Below are 17,172 nucleotides of genomic sequence, written 5' to 3'. Positions count from 1 at the left end.
TCCGTGGTAAAGTGTGGAAATGAAATCTGTAGCCTCGGGTAATAATGTCCAGAATCCATTTGTCCTTTGTTATGATGCGCCAGTTTTGTGGAAATAGAAACAGTTTTCCTCCCAAAGGTGCTGCCAGGGCAATTTTGCTTGGCAGGCGAAGAGGGAAGTCATTGTGTTTGTTTCCTGAAGGGTTGAGATCATTCGTCTACACCTCTGAGTTGTTGTATGCCATTGTCTAGGCCTGAAAGAACCTTGTGGCTGGCCTCTGCCCCTTGGGGGCCTGTACCTACCTCTTTGGGGTTTGTCTGATGCAGGAAAGGACCAGTTTTTTGATGGCCAGTTTGTGCTGAAATGAGGAGGTTGTACCTGTAAAAAAATCTTTAACTGTTTGCATAGATTTTGCCTTTTATTTCATTTTCTTTAACTTTGTCTAGACATCGGTCTGAGGCAAGAAAAGTTTCCCCAATGCGGTACTTAGCTTTAGAGAAGACTTCGGGCTGAAACTCGATTCGAAAATTTCAGGAGCTGGCGGACCGGCACTTGCGAACTGCTTCTGCTTCGGGCATCGCACGGCAAGAAAGACTGAAGAAAATGGCGTTGGCTGTCTCTTTTATACCCCTGTCGCACTGACGTCAGGGAAGAGGCGACGACAACCGACGCCGGACCAGGACTTTGGGATTCGGCCAACTGCGGGACCGTCTGATGACAGGATAACCCAAGTGTGATGACTGCAGCAGTATAGTACGATGAACATCTGAGAGCGAGCAAACATCTGAACAGTACAGTATGCAACCACCCACTCAATCTCACCAAAGTAGTGCCCAGTGCACTGCATCCTAAACAGCAACCTGCTTCAACAAATCAAGACCAGCTACATGCAAAGTAGGATAGCCAAGCAACAGCTTTCAGTGAAAGTGACCCAGAAATCCCAAACAAATATGTGCAGTACATGCAGACTACATGCAAAAGAAGGGCAACCTGGGAGACTCCTCCTCATTTACATTCTACCATATCAGACTTTAGTGCACTGATGTTCCCACTACAAAATTAAATGGCTCCCAGAAAAAAAATCACTGAAACTGAGGAAGAGAAAGTGGTGCTATCACTGCCCACTACAAAGATCAATTTGGTGGCTATGAGCAACTTGAAGGTACTTCTGATAAATGGAACCTTCCGAACCTAAGATTAATGTTGCCAAACAGCTATACTCAAGACACAGTTCTCTGGGCAAGGAATGAATTAATAGCCTGCCACTTGCCTTCATGTTAATGTCAGGGAAAAATGAGGCAACCTACAGTGAACTTTGGCACACCTCCTGGAGTTGCAAGATGAATATAGCCTATGCATATCAGCAGCCTGGTTGATAAGTGATTTGAGCAAATTTTAATCAGTACCTTAACGCTGGCATTTCTTTATGTACATTTAAAAGGCGGTAATTTTTATTACAGTCAGATTATCTGCAAATTCATAGTCTGGTTTCACTGTACGTTAGGACTGCAGGCCTGTTATTCAAGTGAGGAAGCTGGTGGCCTCAGTGGAGCCAAAACAAATCTATGATGCCTATCAATTTACACAACATAGCGTTCTACACAGTGGCTCTACTCAAATGCTCTGAAAACAGCTGTATAGTAACAGAAAGCTTAAAAATATGGCACTCAGATATCCAAGATGTTGAGGCTGCCACCAAGATAAGGTCCTACTTTTTTGAGCATTAATGAACCTATGTGAAGTTCCTCAGGACATAGAACACCGCAAAGGCATGGCACCATCTACTGAAGACTCTGCTTGGCTATAAGCAGGTTCAAGGCTCAGTGTCCCTATGTATGATCCAGCAGGAGAAAAAATAATACTGCTGAGATGGAAAATCTACTTCTTTATATGGGACTTCAATTGCCAAGATGGAGTTGCATTGCATTTTGCAAAAGTAGACTGAAGAGTGGATTTGTAGATGACTATACCAACAACATTGCTAACAGAGTAATATTTACTGCACATAATTTACACCTGTAATATACGCTGTCAAAAACTGAACTTTCTCCCCCACCAAGCAACACAGTGCAGCACAACTATTTATGTTCTTCCATTACTGATGCATTACACTGCAGTTTGGGTTGAAACTGATATCTGCAATGAATTTTTCTGCCACATCGTCAACAAAATATCCTCAAACATCCCCTTATGTGCCTTCTCATTCACTGCAGTTTACTACTAAGGTCTGGATAATGCCTTTTCCAATCCTTCAGTTGAGCTAAATCCAGCATTGCTAGTCAACTGATTCAGTTTCCTTAGCTACATACCTAGCACAAAAGGTCATGTGCTTCCTTGTCATTAATATCAGAGTTTACTTCTGCATGGAGACATGCGTGAATGGGCGTACCTTCATTGAAGGTTGTGCATCAGGGCTGGCAACTCGGCATGTAAAAATCAACTGCCAATCATTAGCGGACTGGAGTTCTGCTGTGGTGACCCCTAACGGGGAAAAGCCAAAAGACACAACAACAACAGTAACAAGATGTCTGCAGCTGAATAGCTCAGAGATGTGAACATGGTTTGCAGTCAATGGGAAGTGCAAGTAGCTCTGTTTCACCAGTACGGCATTCGATGTTCTGGAGCATAAACATTCTGCACCTCAGAGGGTTCCCATGCATGCTAGATGCTGACACATATTTCTAACTTGACATATCTTAGGGCTCTCAAAAGACTACTATAGTCAGAAACTGAAAAAAAAGTTTCCTCATCTTATTGTGATGTTCTTTTCTTTACTAATTTCTGTGGTATAATTGTTATTACAAATTTTTATTTTGTTCCCGCCTAAAAAAGTGTGATAATACTAACATTCAGATGTGATTTTGATTTTCAGTTAGGTTTCCATTTCCTCCCAATGCAGGCTAATGAGAGCATCACTCCCTGCTCTCCTGCATCAAATCTTGTTTGCATTTACTTAGAATGACTTAAGGTCAGAGTTAACGTTGTGAATCACAGAGTATGAAGCTTTCTTCCAGTTTCAATATCTTGTATGTGTTCTTTGTCATATTTTAAACACTTCTGCTGCAAAACAGTACTTAATTATGCAAATCACTTAGCTTCTTGAGTAAGTTTGTTTCTGCCATTGCCATTAGCTTTCTTTAATAAAACTCAGAATACAAGAGCTCAGTAGGTTTATACCCCCAGGGGAGGGAAGGAAAGCAGCTGTAAATGACAGCATAAAATAACACAACTGTGAATTTCGAGATGCTTAATAGATATGTAGGAACCCGGTGGTGGGGAACAAAATACCCTGCTGTGTGAGTTTTACTTCGGTCAAGAATCCTAAAATGTGATGGATGAGATTATACAAGGCCCACGGTGACAAATTCAAAAGAAAAGTATCATGGGATTTCATTCACATCTAAACATGATTTGCAGAAAGCAAATTCAACAGGATTGGAACTCCAGAGAGAGGAAGAAACAACCAAGTATGCACAGAAAGAAGACCTGAAAGTCCTGAGATTCTTATTCACTGCACTGAGCCAATCAGGTCTGCTCTCATTTCCAACCTGAATCTATAACTGTCCTAAAAGAAAGTGTGGTTTTATTTGCTGTATTCTGTTAAGTCCGCGCTCATGAATCTTTATGGAAAAAAGTCCTGCATAAAAAAGTGGTTGTGATATATTAAGGATATACAGCTATACTTAGAAAAAGGGCTCATTCCTGTCAAGAAGTAACATAGTTATTTTCTCAGTAAGTATTTAATAAAGAGAACTTCTACTGAAACACAGTGAATAGCAGCATTGTTTGTTAGTCATACAGTATCTCCCATAAGCAGCCTTCTCATCTATTGTGCATATCACCTCAAGACTACAATAGTTACAGTCTTATTAAATTTATGATTAGGTTAGAAGAAAAAATCTGTACAGTCATCTGAGAAATAAAAATGGAATATCCCCATACATAACACAAGTAACTGGATATGTGATAAATACTATGAGCTAAACAATTTAATACTTTAAAATAAAAACCACCCACTGTGGCTCACTTTGCTGTTGTGTAGTTTTAACATCCTCAAAACAGTACCAAAAACACTTGAAGGCATTACAATACAACAAATAACTTAGTTTACTGAAAAAAATGATTAAACCAAAAATAAATATATGATATTTGATATATGTAAAAATATACTGATCCTTTCTCAGAAGCAACTTTATAAATATCCCATTTTTGATTGGGTGGCACAGCATATACATGTATGTTCATACCTTTCAATTACTTTGCTCTAGAATTCTGGACAAATAAAAAAAATAATGACAAAGGCCCAAAATCAGGGACAGACTTTAAAAATTGCCCTTATAAACTTGGAAAATCACTAGAACAAGTTTTGCATTACATGCATTTTTTGAAGGATTTGAAGTCTGAAATTCAACTGTCTCATTTTTTAGTAACCGCAACCATCACAGATTAACCAGAAAACTTTAAATTTTATGAGGAAGAGGCCAAAAATATGAGGCAAAAATCATGACATTCTACAAAATTCTGGCAATTGAGAGATGTGTGTCCTGTTGCATTTCTTATGGCCCTGGCAGATCTCACTCCTGGAGATCTTAAGTTCATAGGTGCTTACTAGGCTAATTACCACAAGGACCTTTCTAAACCTCCCTAGTCATGCATCCAAAATCTCTGACAAGTGCTGGTACCCCTGATAAGTGTAGGCAGGAGCTTGGGATGTGAAACATTTACAAGTACAGGCTGCCTGTGTCCATTAGAGACATAGGTGCAAAACCAGGGATGAATTTTCTGTTCCCCATACAAGTGTCCAAGCTGCACTTAAACTGGATTAGGGAGGAACTCTGCTTCACATGTACAGGGAACCTGTTCCAGAGAAGGAGTAGTCTCTGGGATACATACCTGTCTCTTCAGCTGGTCCTATTTATATCACAGGCAAGTTTGAGTCTTTAGAACAGGTAATTCTGGTGATGTTTCTTTTGTGGATGTGCAAGAGGTCCATCAGACTGAGGTATGATAGAGCCTTGTATGCCAGGCTTAGATTTCCCCTCAACAGCCTGTAGGAGACAGAATACAGGGATAGGGCCTTGAGGCGATCTGCATATGACATGTTACTTACACCCTGTATTCTTTTAGTGAGGAACCTCTTTGGATGTTCTAGTTGTTGGATATGCTTGTAGGTATATACCAAAAGGGGCACTGTACTCAATAGTAGGTCTGATGAATGCCAAAGACAGTGGAACAATGACTTCCTTGGACTTAGATGCCATAACTTTGTTTATAAGCTGCACAACATAAAATGATTCCCTCACTACTGTAGGCATGTGATGGTCAAAGGCTAGATTACTGTCTGTGTGTGTCCCCAAGTCCCTGACTACTGGATCAGCTCTCAGGGGGCGTGTTGTCAATATGATAGTTACAAGGGGTGAATGCCATCTAGAAGGATACTATTATGCATTTCTTGGCATTTAGTTTTAGTTCAAGGCTCTGGCACCAGTTGTTTGTATCAGCCCTTCCTGCTGAACAATTGTGTCAGTGGTCACGTCAATGACAGCTCCTAATTTGCAATCATCTGCAAATTTAGTCAGCCAGAGGCCACTGACATGGGCCTTAACTTCAGAGAAGTAAATGCCAGAAAGGAGCAGTCCCAGACCGATCCTTGAAGGACTCCACTTGTGACTGGTCTCTTTGTAGAAGTGGATTCCCCAATTCTAACCTCATAGGTCCTGTCTGAGCCAGCTGGCCATCCACCAGGTGAAATAAGGGTTTGTACCTAACCTTTTAAGTTTGTCAAAAATGCCTGAGTGGGGGGTTGCGTAAAATGCCTTGGCCAGGTCAAGGTACACAGTGTGAATCATTTTGCCTCATCCATTGCTTTGGTGATCCTCTCAAAGAGGTCCATCAGGTTGAGTAGGCATGACCTGCCCTTGATGAAACCAAAATAGGTTGGGTTCAGTGTCTGGAGGTTTCCTATGTCATTATTGATCATGTCCATGATATTCATTCCATGGCTTTACAAATGAGACTAGTGAGACTTATGGGTCTGTAGTTTCTATAGTAAGTAGATGGCCCACCTTTGTGTAAAGGAATGACTATTGCTCTTCTCTATTCATGATGCACGAAGCCTGTTTGGAGGCTAAAGTTAATTAGCAATTCCAGAGGGCCTGATGGATCATGTTTCATGCTATGTAGAAGGCATCCTGGGATATTGTCTGGACCAATCAATACAGTGTTCTTGGCCTTAGAGATGGCATTAAGGACCTGTTCCCTAGTTATAGCAGGGGGAGTTATATTTGATGGTATTTCCTGAGGGAAAGGTGATGGGAAGAGAGGGATAAAGTCGGAGATTAATTTGTCAGCTAGTAGGTTTGCTATATCTTCTGGCTCAGTATAAGTGTCTCCAATTACAATGAGCTCTGCACACAATTGTGTATTGCCTTTGAGGTTGTGGATATACCTAAAGAATGCCTTGTGCATGTCCTTGGCCTAGGAGGTCAAATTTACCTCAAATTTGGATTTAGTAGACTTTGTCCTCTGAGCTTCTTATTTTTATCTATTCTGCTGGGTGCTGCACCTCCTAATTTTTGCCATGATTTTCTTCATTCTGTTATACAGCCTACTGATATTGTGATTCCACTGGGGTGGCTTCCTTTTTTGAGTTAGTTCTGCACTTCTTCCTGGTGGGTACAGCTGCCTCTATGCAGCCATTAACATGCTTGTATAGGGTTTCTGTGAACAGTTCTGCATAAGCAGCAGTGTTCGCAGGGTTTATGGGGGCCTGAAATGTTGCCAGGTTATCACTTAACAGTAGGAAGATAGCCTTAGAGTACTTCTTGAATATTCCAGAGTTAGCTGGGGTTCCAGGTTTTATTTTTTACTTCAAAGGAGACCATTTTGTGGTCTGACCTTATCAGAGAAGACATCACATCTTGCTGGGAACTACTGGTCACATGATTACACAAATGGAGTACAACATCTGAATATACCATTTAGTTTATTGCATTTTTTTCTCTTCATATTGTAGCAGCATACAATAGTATCTACCTGCATTTTTGTGAATGTTTATGCTTACCTACTGGCATCCAAATTTTACTTTGACTAGCACAAACATTAAAGGATGATAGACATACTTGGTTAGAATATTACTCACCAGTTCCAGTCCACCTTTTCATCCAGACCTCCAGTACGTCTCAAGAGAGAGCCCTTAAGAGAAAAAAAAAATCATTCCCACAGAGAATATGAACAATAGAAAAAAATGTACTACGTCCCCCCATAAATCATAACTCCACCACCTGTGTATGCCACTGAACTAAACTATCAGTTTTAGTCCCTCAAAAACTCCACAAGCTAGTGGTTCACACTAGTGCCTTATCTTCCTAACAACTCTTTCCCCTCTAAAAAGCATTCTACGACTACATGCTTGCATATGAAGGTAAGCCTGCCTGAATCATTGTCTAAAATTGTGTTGCATGCTGTTTCTGTGCACTTGTCTAACGTAAACATCTGGCTTCTACTTTGCAGCAATTTTTGAAAGCCTTTGAGTTACTCATCATTCCAAATACTAAAAGCATAGTTCAGTAACACAAAGCTCAACAAAAGATAGGCAGCACCATCTATAATTTTGAAAATCAGGTTACTGACAAGACTGTTTACGTAGATTTTGACCCATCTTTCCAGAACTTACAGCCTTATCAACACACACCCTTCCCAAGATTTGACACACTTTCCATTTTTCCAGTGATCTGTCATCTGAGCAGAATGGGAGGTCAACCCACTGGAGTGTTGATCAAGAAGTGTGAGCAGCCTGAGTCACCTGATGTGAACCCTGTGAACTCTGGCAATCACCCTGCCAGACAGAATGTTTGCCTAGCTTTGTCCATGACCACTTTCTTTGATACCTCCCAGTGAGACTATGACAGCTGGACTTGTAACCTGAGTGACAGTGTGAAAGCACATATACTCTGCATAAAGACGGTTACATCTGTTTTTTTTCTCTCTCAAATAAAATCTAATGCAGTACTACCCATACAATGAGACTGTGACAGCTGGACTTATAACCTGAGTGAAAGTGTGAAAGCACATATACTCTGCATAAAGACTGTTACATCTGTTTTTTTTTTTTTCTCTCAAATAAATCTAATGCAGTACTACCCATACAACTAATGCCAGCACAGCACTCAGTGCAGTTTACCTCAGGACAAGATAGGTTCCTGCGAAAGCTTTGATAATTCCTAAAGATCCAAGCTTGCTTCTGAAATGAGATTGCTGGTTTCACAGGCAACTGCTTCTTGACTGATATGGTCTTAGCTTAAGATATCTTGTACTATGCAGTATATGGCAACATGAGATGGCGCAGAAGCCACCAACTCCAGCCTGACGTCATACTTTCTATGCGAAGAGCACTCTAAATCAAGTAGCACATTTACACTGAAGCCAGAATCTGCATTTGTAAAGTGCGCATGCATCAATCACTGGTACTGTGGGGCATGGTACAGGCATGGCTCACACAATTATAGAATTTTAAGGCTATGTCAAAAGCCCTGGTGGCTGACTAGATGTCGGCCTCCTGCAACCAGCTCTCAGCAAAATAGGAGCAAGTGTGCCAGTGAGGTCACAGAAGGACTAATGTTTGAGAATTAATATGAAGAAAAATTACTACTACCAGAAAGAAGATGCAACAAGGGCAAATGGTCTAAATAAAAAGTCAGACCCTAAACAGGAGTCAAAACCTAGCAGTCTGAAACCACACCCTTCCTAGCAAACCACAAGATAAAGAGGATGAGTTTAGCCTTCCTTTGAATTCTGAGATAAGGCACAGAATCAAAAAAGCAGTGGAAAGCATGTAAAAATCTTTCCTGCCATGTGGGGTGTGAGAGAAACCATCCACTATTAACTACTCCTCATTCTACTGAATTGTACTTATCAAGGAGGTCCTCTTTCTCCCAGACAGAAGACTGACCTCCAAGGTACCATATTCCTGGAAGACCCTCACCAGATAGAATTTTCTTATTCTTAATTCTACAAAGGGGCTGGTAGTCCATCTGAGGGAATTTACCTGTGTAATCACTTCCCCAATGTTTGCAAACAACTGACAAAGACAAGTTCTGGGCTTATGTCTCACTATCAGATCTGCAAGACTTCTACACCTGGGATAAGATCCCCTGCTGCCAATTTTGTTCATGCACCTACAATGGTCTAGCTGCCAACTGGAGAAAGCAGGGTTCTGGTATTAACACTAATTTTAAAATTTTTAGGATAAGCAGCACTGCCATTAGTGCCAGCTGGATGACATAAAACCTCTTTCATGAACAAGGAAAGGACCCAGGTGATTTCCTAACCTGCTTACAATACTCACCGTCGGTACTTGCAATATGACATACTTCTGGAAGGGAACATATACAGTGACACTGGTGGGAACAGTCTACCACTCTATAGCTTGGTGGCAAGGTTTAGGCACCAATAAGACAATCAGTGATGGTGTAGTGAATTTGTAGCATGTGACAAATCTAGTCTCCTACAGCATTCACATCTCCAGACATGCACTAGTGAGTTGATATAAGTAGCACGGGGTTTAGGGGGTGCAGCCCCCCACATGGGGGGTGCAGGGTGGCTTGACCCCCTACCTACACTTGGTGGAAAGTGCTATGATTTATGTTGTTAAACTTGGTATATGTATATGTGTTTTTAGTGTTTTGAGTTTCAATGTTTTGAGTTTTCAAGATTTTGAAGTTTGTATTTTGAGCTTTCAGTGTTATGAAGAGAACCCATATATATATATATATATATATATATATATACACACACACACACACACACACACACACACACACACACACAGTTGTGTATGGATATATATATATAGAAAAGGATATCTATGCTCTAATCTATATAGCAGAAAAGTCTGTTTATGAGGGTTTTGATACTGTTATTAGGTATCTTTTGGACATATTGTATGGCATCAAAGAATCTCCACTGTGCGAATATTTTCATATGATTCCTTTGTTTTCACCCCAAGTCCACACCGTCACCATTGCAATTTTTGGAAACAGTTTCTTGACATTAAAGCATAGTTTTGCTCTCACTCTGTGGTTCAGGTGGCACAAGACAAATTGAAAGAAATGGTGTATTTTGACAGGAACTTGGAAAGCTGAAGTACACATACATATAAAATGAAGCTGGTTTATACTACAAGTGCAGAATGTTAGGCCGTATCAGTTCTACTTGCTATATCATGTACTGTATATGTCAAAATCAACCAGACCATGGCAGAGTGATTTGTCCTTTATGAAGACAAAGCTGGGGAAGCAGGACAATTATCCCCCAAGAGAATATGGCTAGAGGCACTATCACTGTCAGAAACACCATATATATGTTCCTCACTTGCACTGAAGGACTTAAAACTGAAATTCTAGGCATACATTCCTGCATAGCCAGTGATAACTGGGGGCAGTTCACTTCATTGATATTCAGTTTCTGCCTTATATAAGTGGTACATTTTGGATTCTTTTCTGCTTAAACTCTGAACTTTGGCCAGCTAAGACCTACATGCAATCAACTGGATGTATAAGTGAATTTAAGTAAATATTTATGTGCACTTTTTTCAAATAATACAGCATTTAAATTGATTTACTTGTGTTGCATTGAATACTATCTAGCTGGAAGTTGTGGCTCTGGTTTTTCAGTTAGTTCCCCACTCACCCTCCCTGCTTTTGTTTTGGTGTTAATCTTGGTGGCTTTGAAACTGCCCGCCCCTCTTGTAAATTTGTATTTGGATACTCCTCCTGGGCCCATCTCATTTGCTCACTGAAAAAAAAATTTGCACTTTATTCATCTGCTTTTACTGTATTTGTGTTTCTTCCTACTTTATTACTTTATTTTGCTTTTGTGTCATCTTAAAAGTACTCAATTGTATTTATTACTGCTTGGTGTAACTATCATTCTAAGCCTTTTGGTTTAAGCACTTGGGCTTCAGACCAGTTGTTTTACATTAAGAAGGTTTGTGGTCTGCACTGTTGTGGCAGGACAGGTAGCTTACATCCTTCTAAGTTGGGAACTGCTGATTGAAGGCTCAGTGTCTGTTATTCTAAAAGTGTATTAGTTCTGGTTTAAGCACTTGGGCTTCAGGCCAGTTATTTTACATTAAGAAGGTTTGTGGTCTGCACTGTTGTGGGAGGAGAGGCTGGATTCTGCCCTTCTGAGATGGAAATTTCTGGTTAAAGGCTTATAGTGCCTTCATATTTGAACTGTTTCTTACTTAAATTGGTGCACCTTGCTTGCTGTAGCATATACTAGATCCAGGCCTGCTGAATCTAGCTTTGTTTGTATAACTTGAGCACTAATCCAGGCCTTCTTAAAAGTATTCAATTGTATTTATTACTACTTGGCAGTAACCTGATTAAAGTGTAGCTATCATTCTAAGCCTTTTGGTTTAAGCACCTGGCCTTCCGACCAGTTGTTTTACATTAAGAAGGTTTGTGGTCTGCACTGTTGTGGCAGGACAGGTAGCTTACATCCTTCTAAGCTGGAAACTGCTGATTGAAGGCTCAGTGTCTGTTATTCTAAATGTGTATTAGTTCTGGTTTAAGCACTTGGGCTTCAGGCCAGTTATTTTACATTAAGAAGGTTCGTGGTCTGCACTCTTGTGGGAGGAGAGGCTGGACTCTGCCCTTCTGAGCTTGGAATTTCTGGTTAAAGGCTTATAGTGCCTGCATATTTGAACAGTTTCTTACTGAAATTGGTGCGCCTTGTTTGCTGTAGCATAGACTAGATCTAGGCCTGCTGAATCTAGCTTTGTTTGTATAACTTGAGCACTAATCCAGGCTTTCTTTTTTGGAGAAGGTTCCCCAGCACCCCAGTGGCAGGAGTGTGCAGTTAGAACTTGTCTGATTGAAGACTACAGGAACAGGGCTCAGTTTTGAGATTTTTTTTACTGGTTAATTGGGTAATTTGTTTAAAAGCCTTTTCTGATTGCTTTTAGTCATCCAAAGCTGTTTTAAGTGTATATTTTTTACTGTTTGTAGTAGTTTAAAGCTGTTTTAAGTGTATTTTTTTACTGTTTTTGCCTTATCTTTTTTAAAAAAAATGCCCTTGTTTCCCACCTTTCTAAGCTAGTATAGTCCAGTTTTCAGGCTAGTGCTGAATTCAGGGCTGTGTTACAATTTTCTGAGTTGCCCATACCTTACTTGGCTAGAAGGAGGTTTCTCTGTTCACCTGTGAGACAGGGAGAATTGAGTAGCCATCTGTCCCAGAAGTTAGTAGTTTATAGGCCATTTAGGGCTAATTTCTATGTAATGATTCAAGATGGCTGCACACTGGTCAACAGCTTATCTTCAGCTCTTGCAGTGTGAAGATAAACTGAGAAATGGTATCCAGAGATGGTGTCAGCTTGAGTAAAATTCAGTTACAGTCTAGTAAGTATGCGACCTGGATGCTTGCAAAAGGAAAACTAACACAGCCTGAAAAAAAATCAACGAGAAAAGGTGAAGAGAAAAATGCTGTCCTGGAAGAATCCTACAGCTATTCAGTAAAAAGTACTTCTAGCTCCAGCTTTGGTACAAGACATGGCTTACAGTAAGCTAGAAAGAAAACTAAGTCAAATGTGCTCAGAGTTGATAAAAATAAATAAAACACTCAAGTAGCGTATCAACTTAAATAACAAAAGGATGGAAAATAGATGAAGCTTTAAACAGATATTCAGATGAGTTGAAAAAAACTGCAAAAATCAGAGGTTGAAATAAAGAAATGGCTGGCTGAATATGAGATTGCTGAAGAGATGTTTTAAAAAATGGTACAATTAGAGGACAGAGCACACAGGGAAAATATGAGATTTTCTGCTTTATCAGAGAAATTAGAAGGAATAGACTGTTTTAATTTGATTAAAGTACAGACAACCAACTGGAATGGTATTCCACAGCAGGAACTATTAAATGGAAGGGCACACAGAGTGTGTGCTCCAAATATGGCCAAGAGAAAGCAGCCAAGACCTTTATTAGCAAAAATGCAAACTTACCATCAGAAAGAATTGATCCTGATAAAACTGTAGCAATAGTGCTTGTGGAAAATAAATATTCACTACACACCAGGCAGAAAAGAAACAAATTTATTCCAGCAATCAGGGAATGCCAAGAGGCATGTGTGAGATTCAAGCTGCTGTATCCAACTGTCTTCAGAATATTTTTTTCCTGGAGGAACAAAGGAATTTTTAATGCAGAGCAAGCAAAGGAGGAAAATGCAAAAGTCTGTCCAACAAAAATGAGCCATCAAGTAAACGGGGACTCTTTCTCATTCCTTAAAGCGCACACAGAGATTTGGCCAGTGAAACCATTTCCACTGTTCCAAAATAAAATGTTTGAAAGACAGAAAAGCACAGGAGTTGGCCAGAAAAATCAGGAGCACTGTGGAACTGAAGCAGAATCTGGAATTGGGAGGTGGAGATGAACAGGAAGAAGACAAGCAACATGGAAATTAGTGAATAAATGTGAGACTGCACAGCAACAATTAGATTTGTGAAATATGGCTGTATAAGAATAAGTGCAAAGAGTGAACTTTTTTAAACACACCTTTACTAAATTATCACTTGTGACATTGGCAAATTTACATATATACAAAAGTTATCAAAGTGTATTAACAAATTAACATTTACAAACATTATACTTCACATATTTTGCTATATATCATATAACCTAAACATTACATAAATTATTCAATTTCTGCCCCCTTTTTTTAAAACAAGAAACAGCTTTATTAAATCATCATTTACGACATAAGCAATCATATATTTATATAAATGAAAGCAAACCACACCGACACAATTGAAGTAAACAGGCAAAGTTTTTTCTTCTTCTTCTTCTCTTTCTTCTTTTTTGGTATTAAGAAATGCAGGCAAAATGAGAAAACCGAGACAAAAGCATGTTTAAGATAACAGGTTGTCATTTTGGGTTGTTCTGGTGGGAGATAGTGTGTAAAAGTACACAGATCATAATATATGTAGAGTTGATATATTTTCTTTTACTTCTGAAGAGGTGAATGTCTGGATTAAGATCCTTGGCTTAATTTAATAACAAGTTTTAAGTGGAAACAAGTAAATACGAGAACACCAAATATAATGAAAAGTTTTACTTTAGCAGTAAATCTTTCAGCTTATTTTTCAGGCTGCAACAGAGGACTGCAACTATACAAGGGAATAACATGCCAAACATTAATGGATACACATATCACAAAAGCTGGAAATGGGCATTTTAAGCTGCCATATATAATAGGTGAGAATAATAATGTCTTACCATAATGACAACACTTTCCATATTGTCTTGGAATGTGAATGGTCTTATAGGTATAGACAAAAAGGAAAGAATACTTAAAGAAACGCAGTGTGCAAAACAGCAGTGCAATGAGAGAGATATTTGGAAAGAACTTAGCAATTGAATTTGATAAACAAAGGATTTCAGGACAGATATTCTGCAGAATATTAGGGACAAAGAAAAAGAGGAGTACTTATATTAATTGCTAGAAGAGCTCCAGTAGTGTTAGAAGAGGAAAAGAAGATAATGGCAAATTTGTAGTAGTAAGGGGCTACTGGGCAAGGGATGAGGATTACACTGGCATGTAATTATATTCCACCTAAAACTGCTATTTTGGAGCTTAAAAATTCTGGGAAGAAATAATTAGCTTTCAATAGAGAATATTACTTCTAGATGGGGACTGAATTTTGATTTGCAACAATGAGGATGTATTTGGTGGCCCAGAAGTGAAAATATAACAAAAGGAAGATTTCTGTAGAAATGTATGAAAATATTTGGTAAGAAAGAAGTGGATTCAGTATTAGGAACTCAGAGAGAATTTACATATTTCCCAAAGTGCAATAACTGGGCTAGACTTGACAAAAATTACATTTTACAGGAGCGTGTCTATTTAATTGAGAACTTTGATACACATCCAATAACTATTTCAGGTCATGCACCAATAATTACCAAGATAAAAATGCAGAGTAATGAAGTAAAGATGAAACACTATCAATTCCCCACCTACCAGTTAAAGAGAGGAATTTAAGGAATGAGTAATGGAAATTATCCATGTGTTATTAGGGAAGACAGAAAGTTCTCCAGAAGTTATAGATAGTTGTTGTTGTTTGTCTTTTGTCTTTTCCCGGTTAGGGGTTGGCACAGCGGAACTCCGGTCCGCTAATGACTGGCAGTAGATTTTTCACGAACACCGAGGTGCCAGCTCGACGTTCAACCTTCAACGAAGGCACGCCCATTTACGCATGTCTTTCGAACACCACCCAACCACGGGGAGGACATGCAGACTCCACACAGAAGGCAATCCCTGCACTCCAGCTGTGAATCGAATGGAAGAACCTCTTGCTGTGAGGCAACAACGCTACCGCTGCACCACCGCGGCATCCAGAAGTTATAGATAGTAAGAGGGATAAAATGAAAGTGGAGTTTAAAAACAGGGTTGAAATAAAAGAAAAGGAGATCTGGTTAAGAAGTAATGATTTGGAGGAGCTGACAAAGGTTCAAGTTTTACAAAATAAGGGGAATTTCAAAGAACATGGAGGAGCAACTGTAGAATGCTAAAGAAAAAACTAAAGGAGTACCTGGATAATGTGCATGAGTTTGGAAAGACTGCTTTTAAGCAACTGTTTTTGATAACTCCAGAACACAAAAACATTTGACACAATGACTTAGGCAACGGAAAGGTAGAAAGGCTTGTCGCCAAACTTAGGGAGCCTATAACAAGAAAAATAACCAGAGATCCTGTAGAGGTATTACAGATGTATCTGACATTTTATTAAAATTTGTATAAAGCAGAGAAATAGCAAAATCAAGAAAAAGCACAAATGGCAATATTTATGGAAGACATAAATATGCCAAGGTTAGAGGTAGATGAGGCTCAACAACTAACAGGATAGGAAATGAGATAAAAATGGTGATGTACAACATCTAGTATCCAGGAGTAAATGGTATTCTGTTAGATGTTTGGAAGTTAAAAGGGAAGAAAGTGATAAAAATCTGGACGGTTTTGTTTAACAGTATTTTAAGAATAGGAGAGGCACTAACGTTCTGCAAAAATGTTGTGGTGGCTCAAATACCTAAAGGCAGTAAAGAACCATGTTATCCAGCTTCATGTAGGCCTATTTTAATTCTAAACCATGATTATAAAGTGTTTATGTCTATAACTGCTAAAACAATGGCAAAGGTGATTTGAAAAATATGGACCAATGTAGTTATGTGGAAGGAAGGCACCATGATTATAAAGTGTTTATGTCTATAATTGCTAACAGAATGGCAAAGGTGATTTGAAAATTGATAGATATGGACCAATGTAGTTTTGTGGAGGAGAGGCAAACATCTGACAACATTAACAGAACAATAAAAGCATTCAATAGAATAAGGTGGGATTTTATGAGTAGGGCAATGGAAGCATTTGCATTTCCTGGTACAGTAAGGTTACTAAGAAGGATATAAAAGGGATCGGATGCAAAAATCAATGAGGTGGGAGTTTCCTCTCTGAAAAGTTGCGTCTGGTAGAGCTGTCCTCTTTCCCCTTTATTATTTACATTATATTTAGAACCACTGGCAAAGAAAATACTCAACTTTAAGGATATAGTTGTTATGGTGTTCAAGAAAATTTGCAGATCATATTTTGTACCTGATGGAACTAGAAAAGAATATCTCAGTGTTTTGGAATATTCTGAGACAGGTCCTTTTTTTTTCCAAGATATGAACTTAAGATAAAACAAAGGCTGTAGCTATTAACTACATACCAAGACATAGAGGTTCATAGGTAGGTACTAGGCTATCTGCCCAAAGGCATTTATAAGCCTAGCCAGAATGTGTTGGCTTTTGCCACCCCCTTAGATTAGTTCCCTGTGCCTCTGTCCAGCAGAGCCACTGAAGTGATCCCCGGGGTAAACTTTCTGTTTCCCATCCACTCGTCAAGGTTCCTCTTGAAGAGTGTTAGTGAAGAGCTCTGCTTAATGTAGATTGGAATCTTGTTCCAAAGCATGAGAAGTCTCTCGGACAGGAATCTATCCCTTCAGCATGTCCTATTTATTGTTGTGGTGAGGTTTAGATCCCTAGAGCGTGTGGCTCGAGGGGATAAGGTTTTCTTTAGGTGGAGCATGTCCATTAATTCTGGGTTGGACATGGCCTTGTATGTCAGGCAGAGATCACCTCTGAGTAGGCGGTATGCAACCGAGTA

The 17,172-nt window shown here is 39.3% G+C and overlaps 1 protein-coding gene across 4 annotated transcripts in view; it reads right to left on the bottom strand.

Annotated features, from left to right (window-relative positions):
• ABCD4 (ATP binding cassette subfamily D member 4) overlaps positions 1-17,172 on the bottom strand; it is a 1,648,172-nt gene that overhangs the window by 239,483 nt on the left and 1,391,517 nt on the right. For all 4 annotated transcript variants that reach the window (XM_044074118.1, XM_044074117.1, XM_044074119.1 and 1 more), the window contains one exon: positions 7,121-7,173. In XM_044074118.1, coding sequence (XP_043930053.1) covers positions 7,121-7,173 — 53 coding nt within the window. The remainder of the gene's footprint in view (positions 1-7,120; positions 7,174-17,172) is intronic.

The sequence above is a fragment of the Protopterus annectens genome, chromosome 6.part0 (assembly GCF_019279795.1).
Source record: "Protopterus annectens isolate FY-2018-M chromosome 6.part0, PAN1.0, whole genome shotgun sequence".
NCBI lineage: Eukaryota > Metazoa > Chordata > Ceratodontiformes > Protopteridae > Protopterus > Protopterus annectens.
This window is presented reverse-complemented; position numbering and strand designations above follow the sequence as displayed.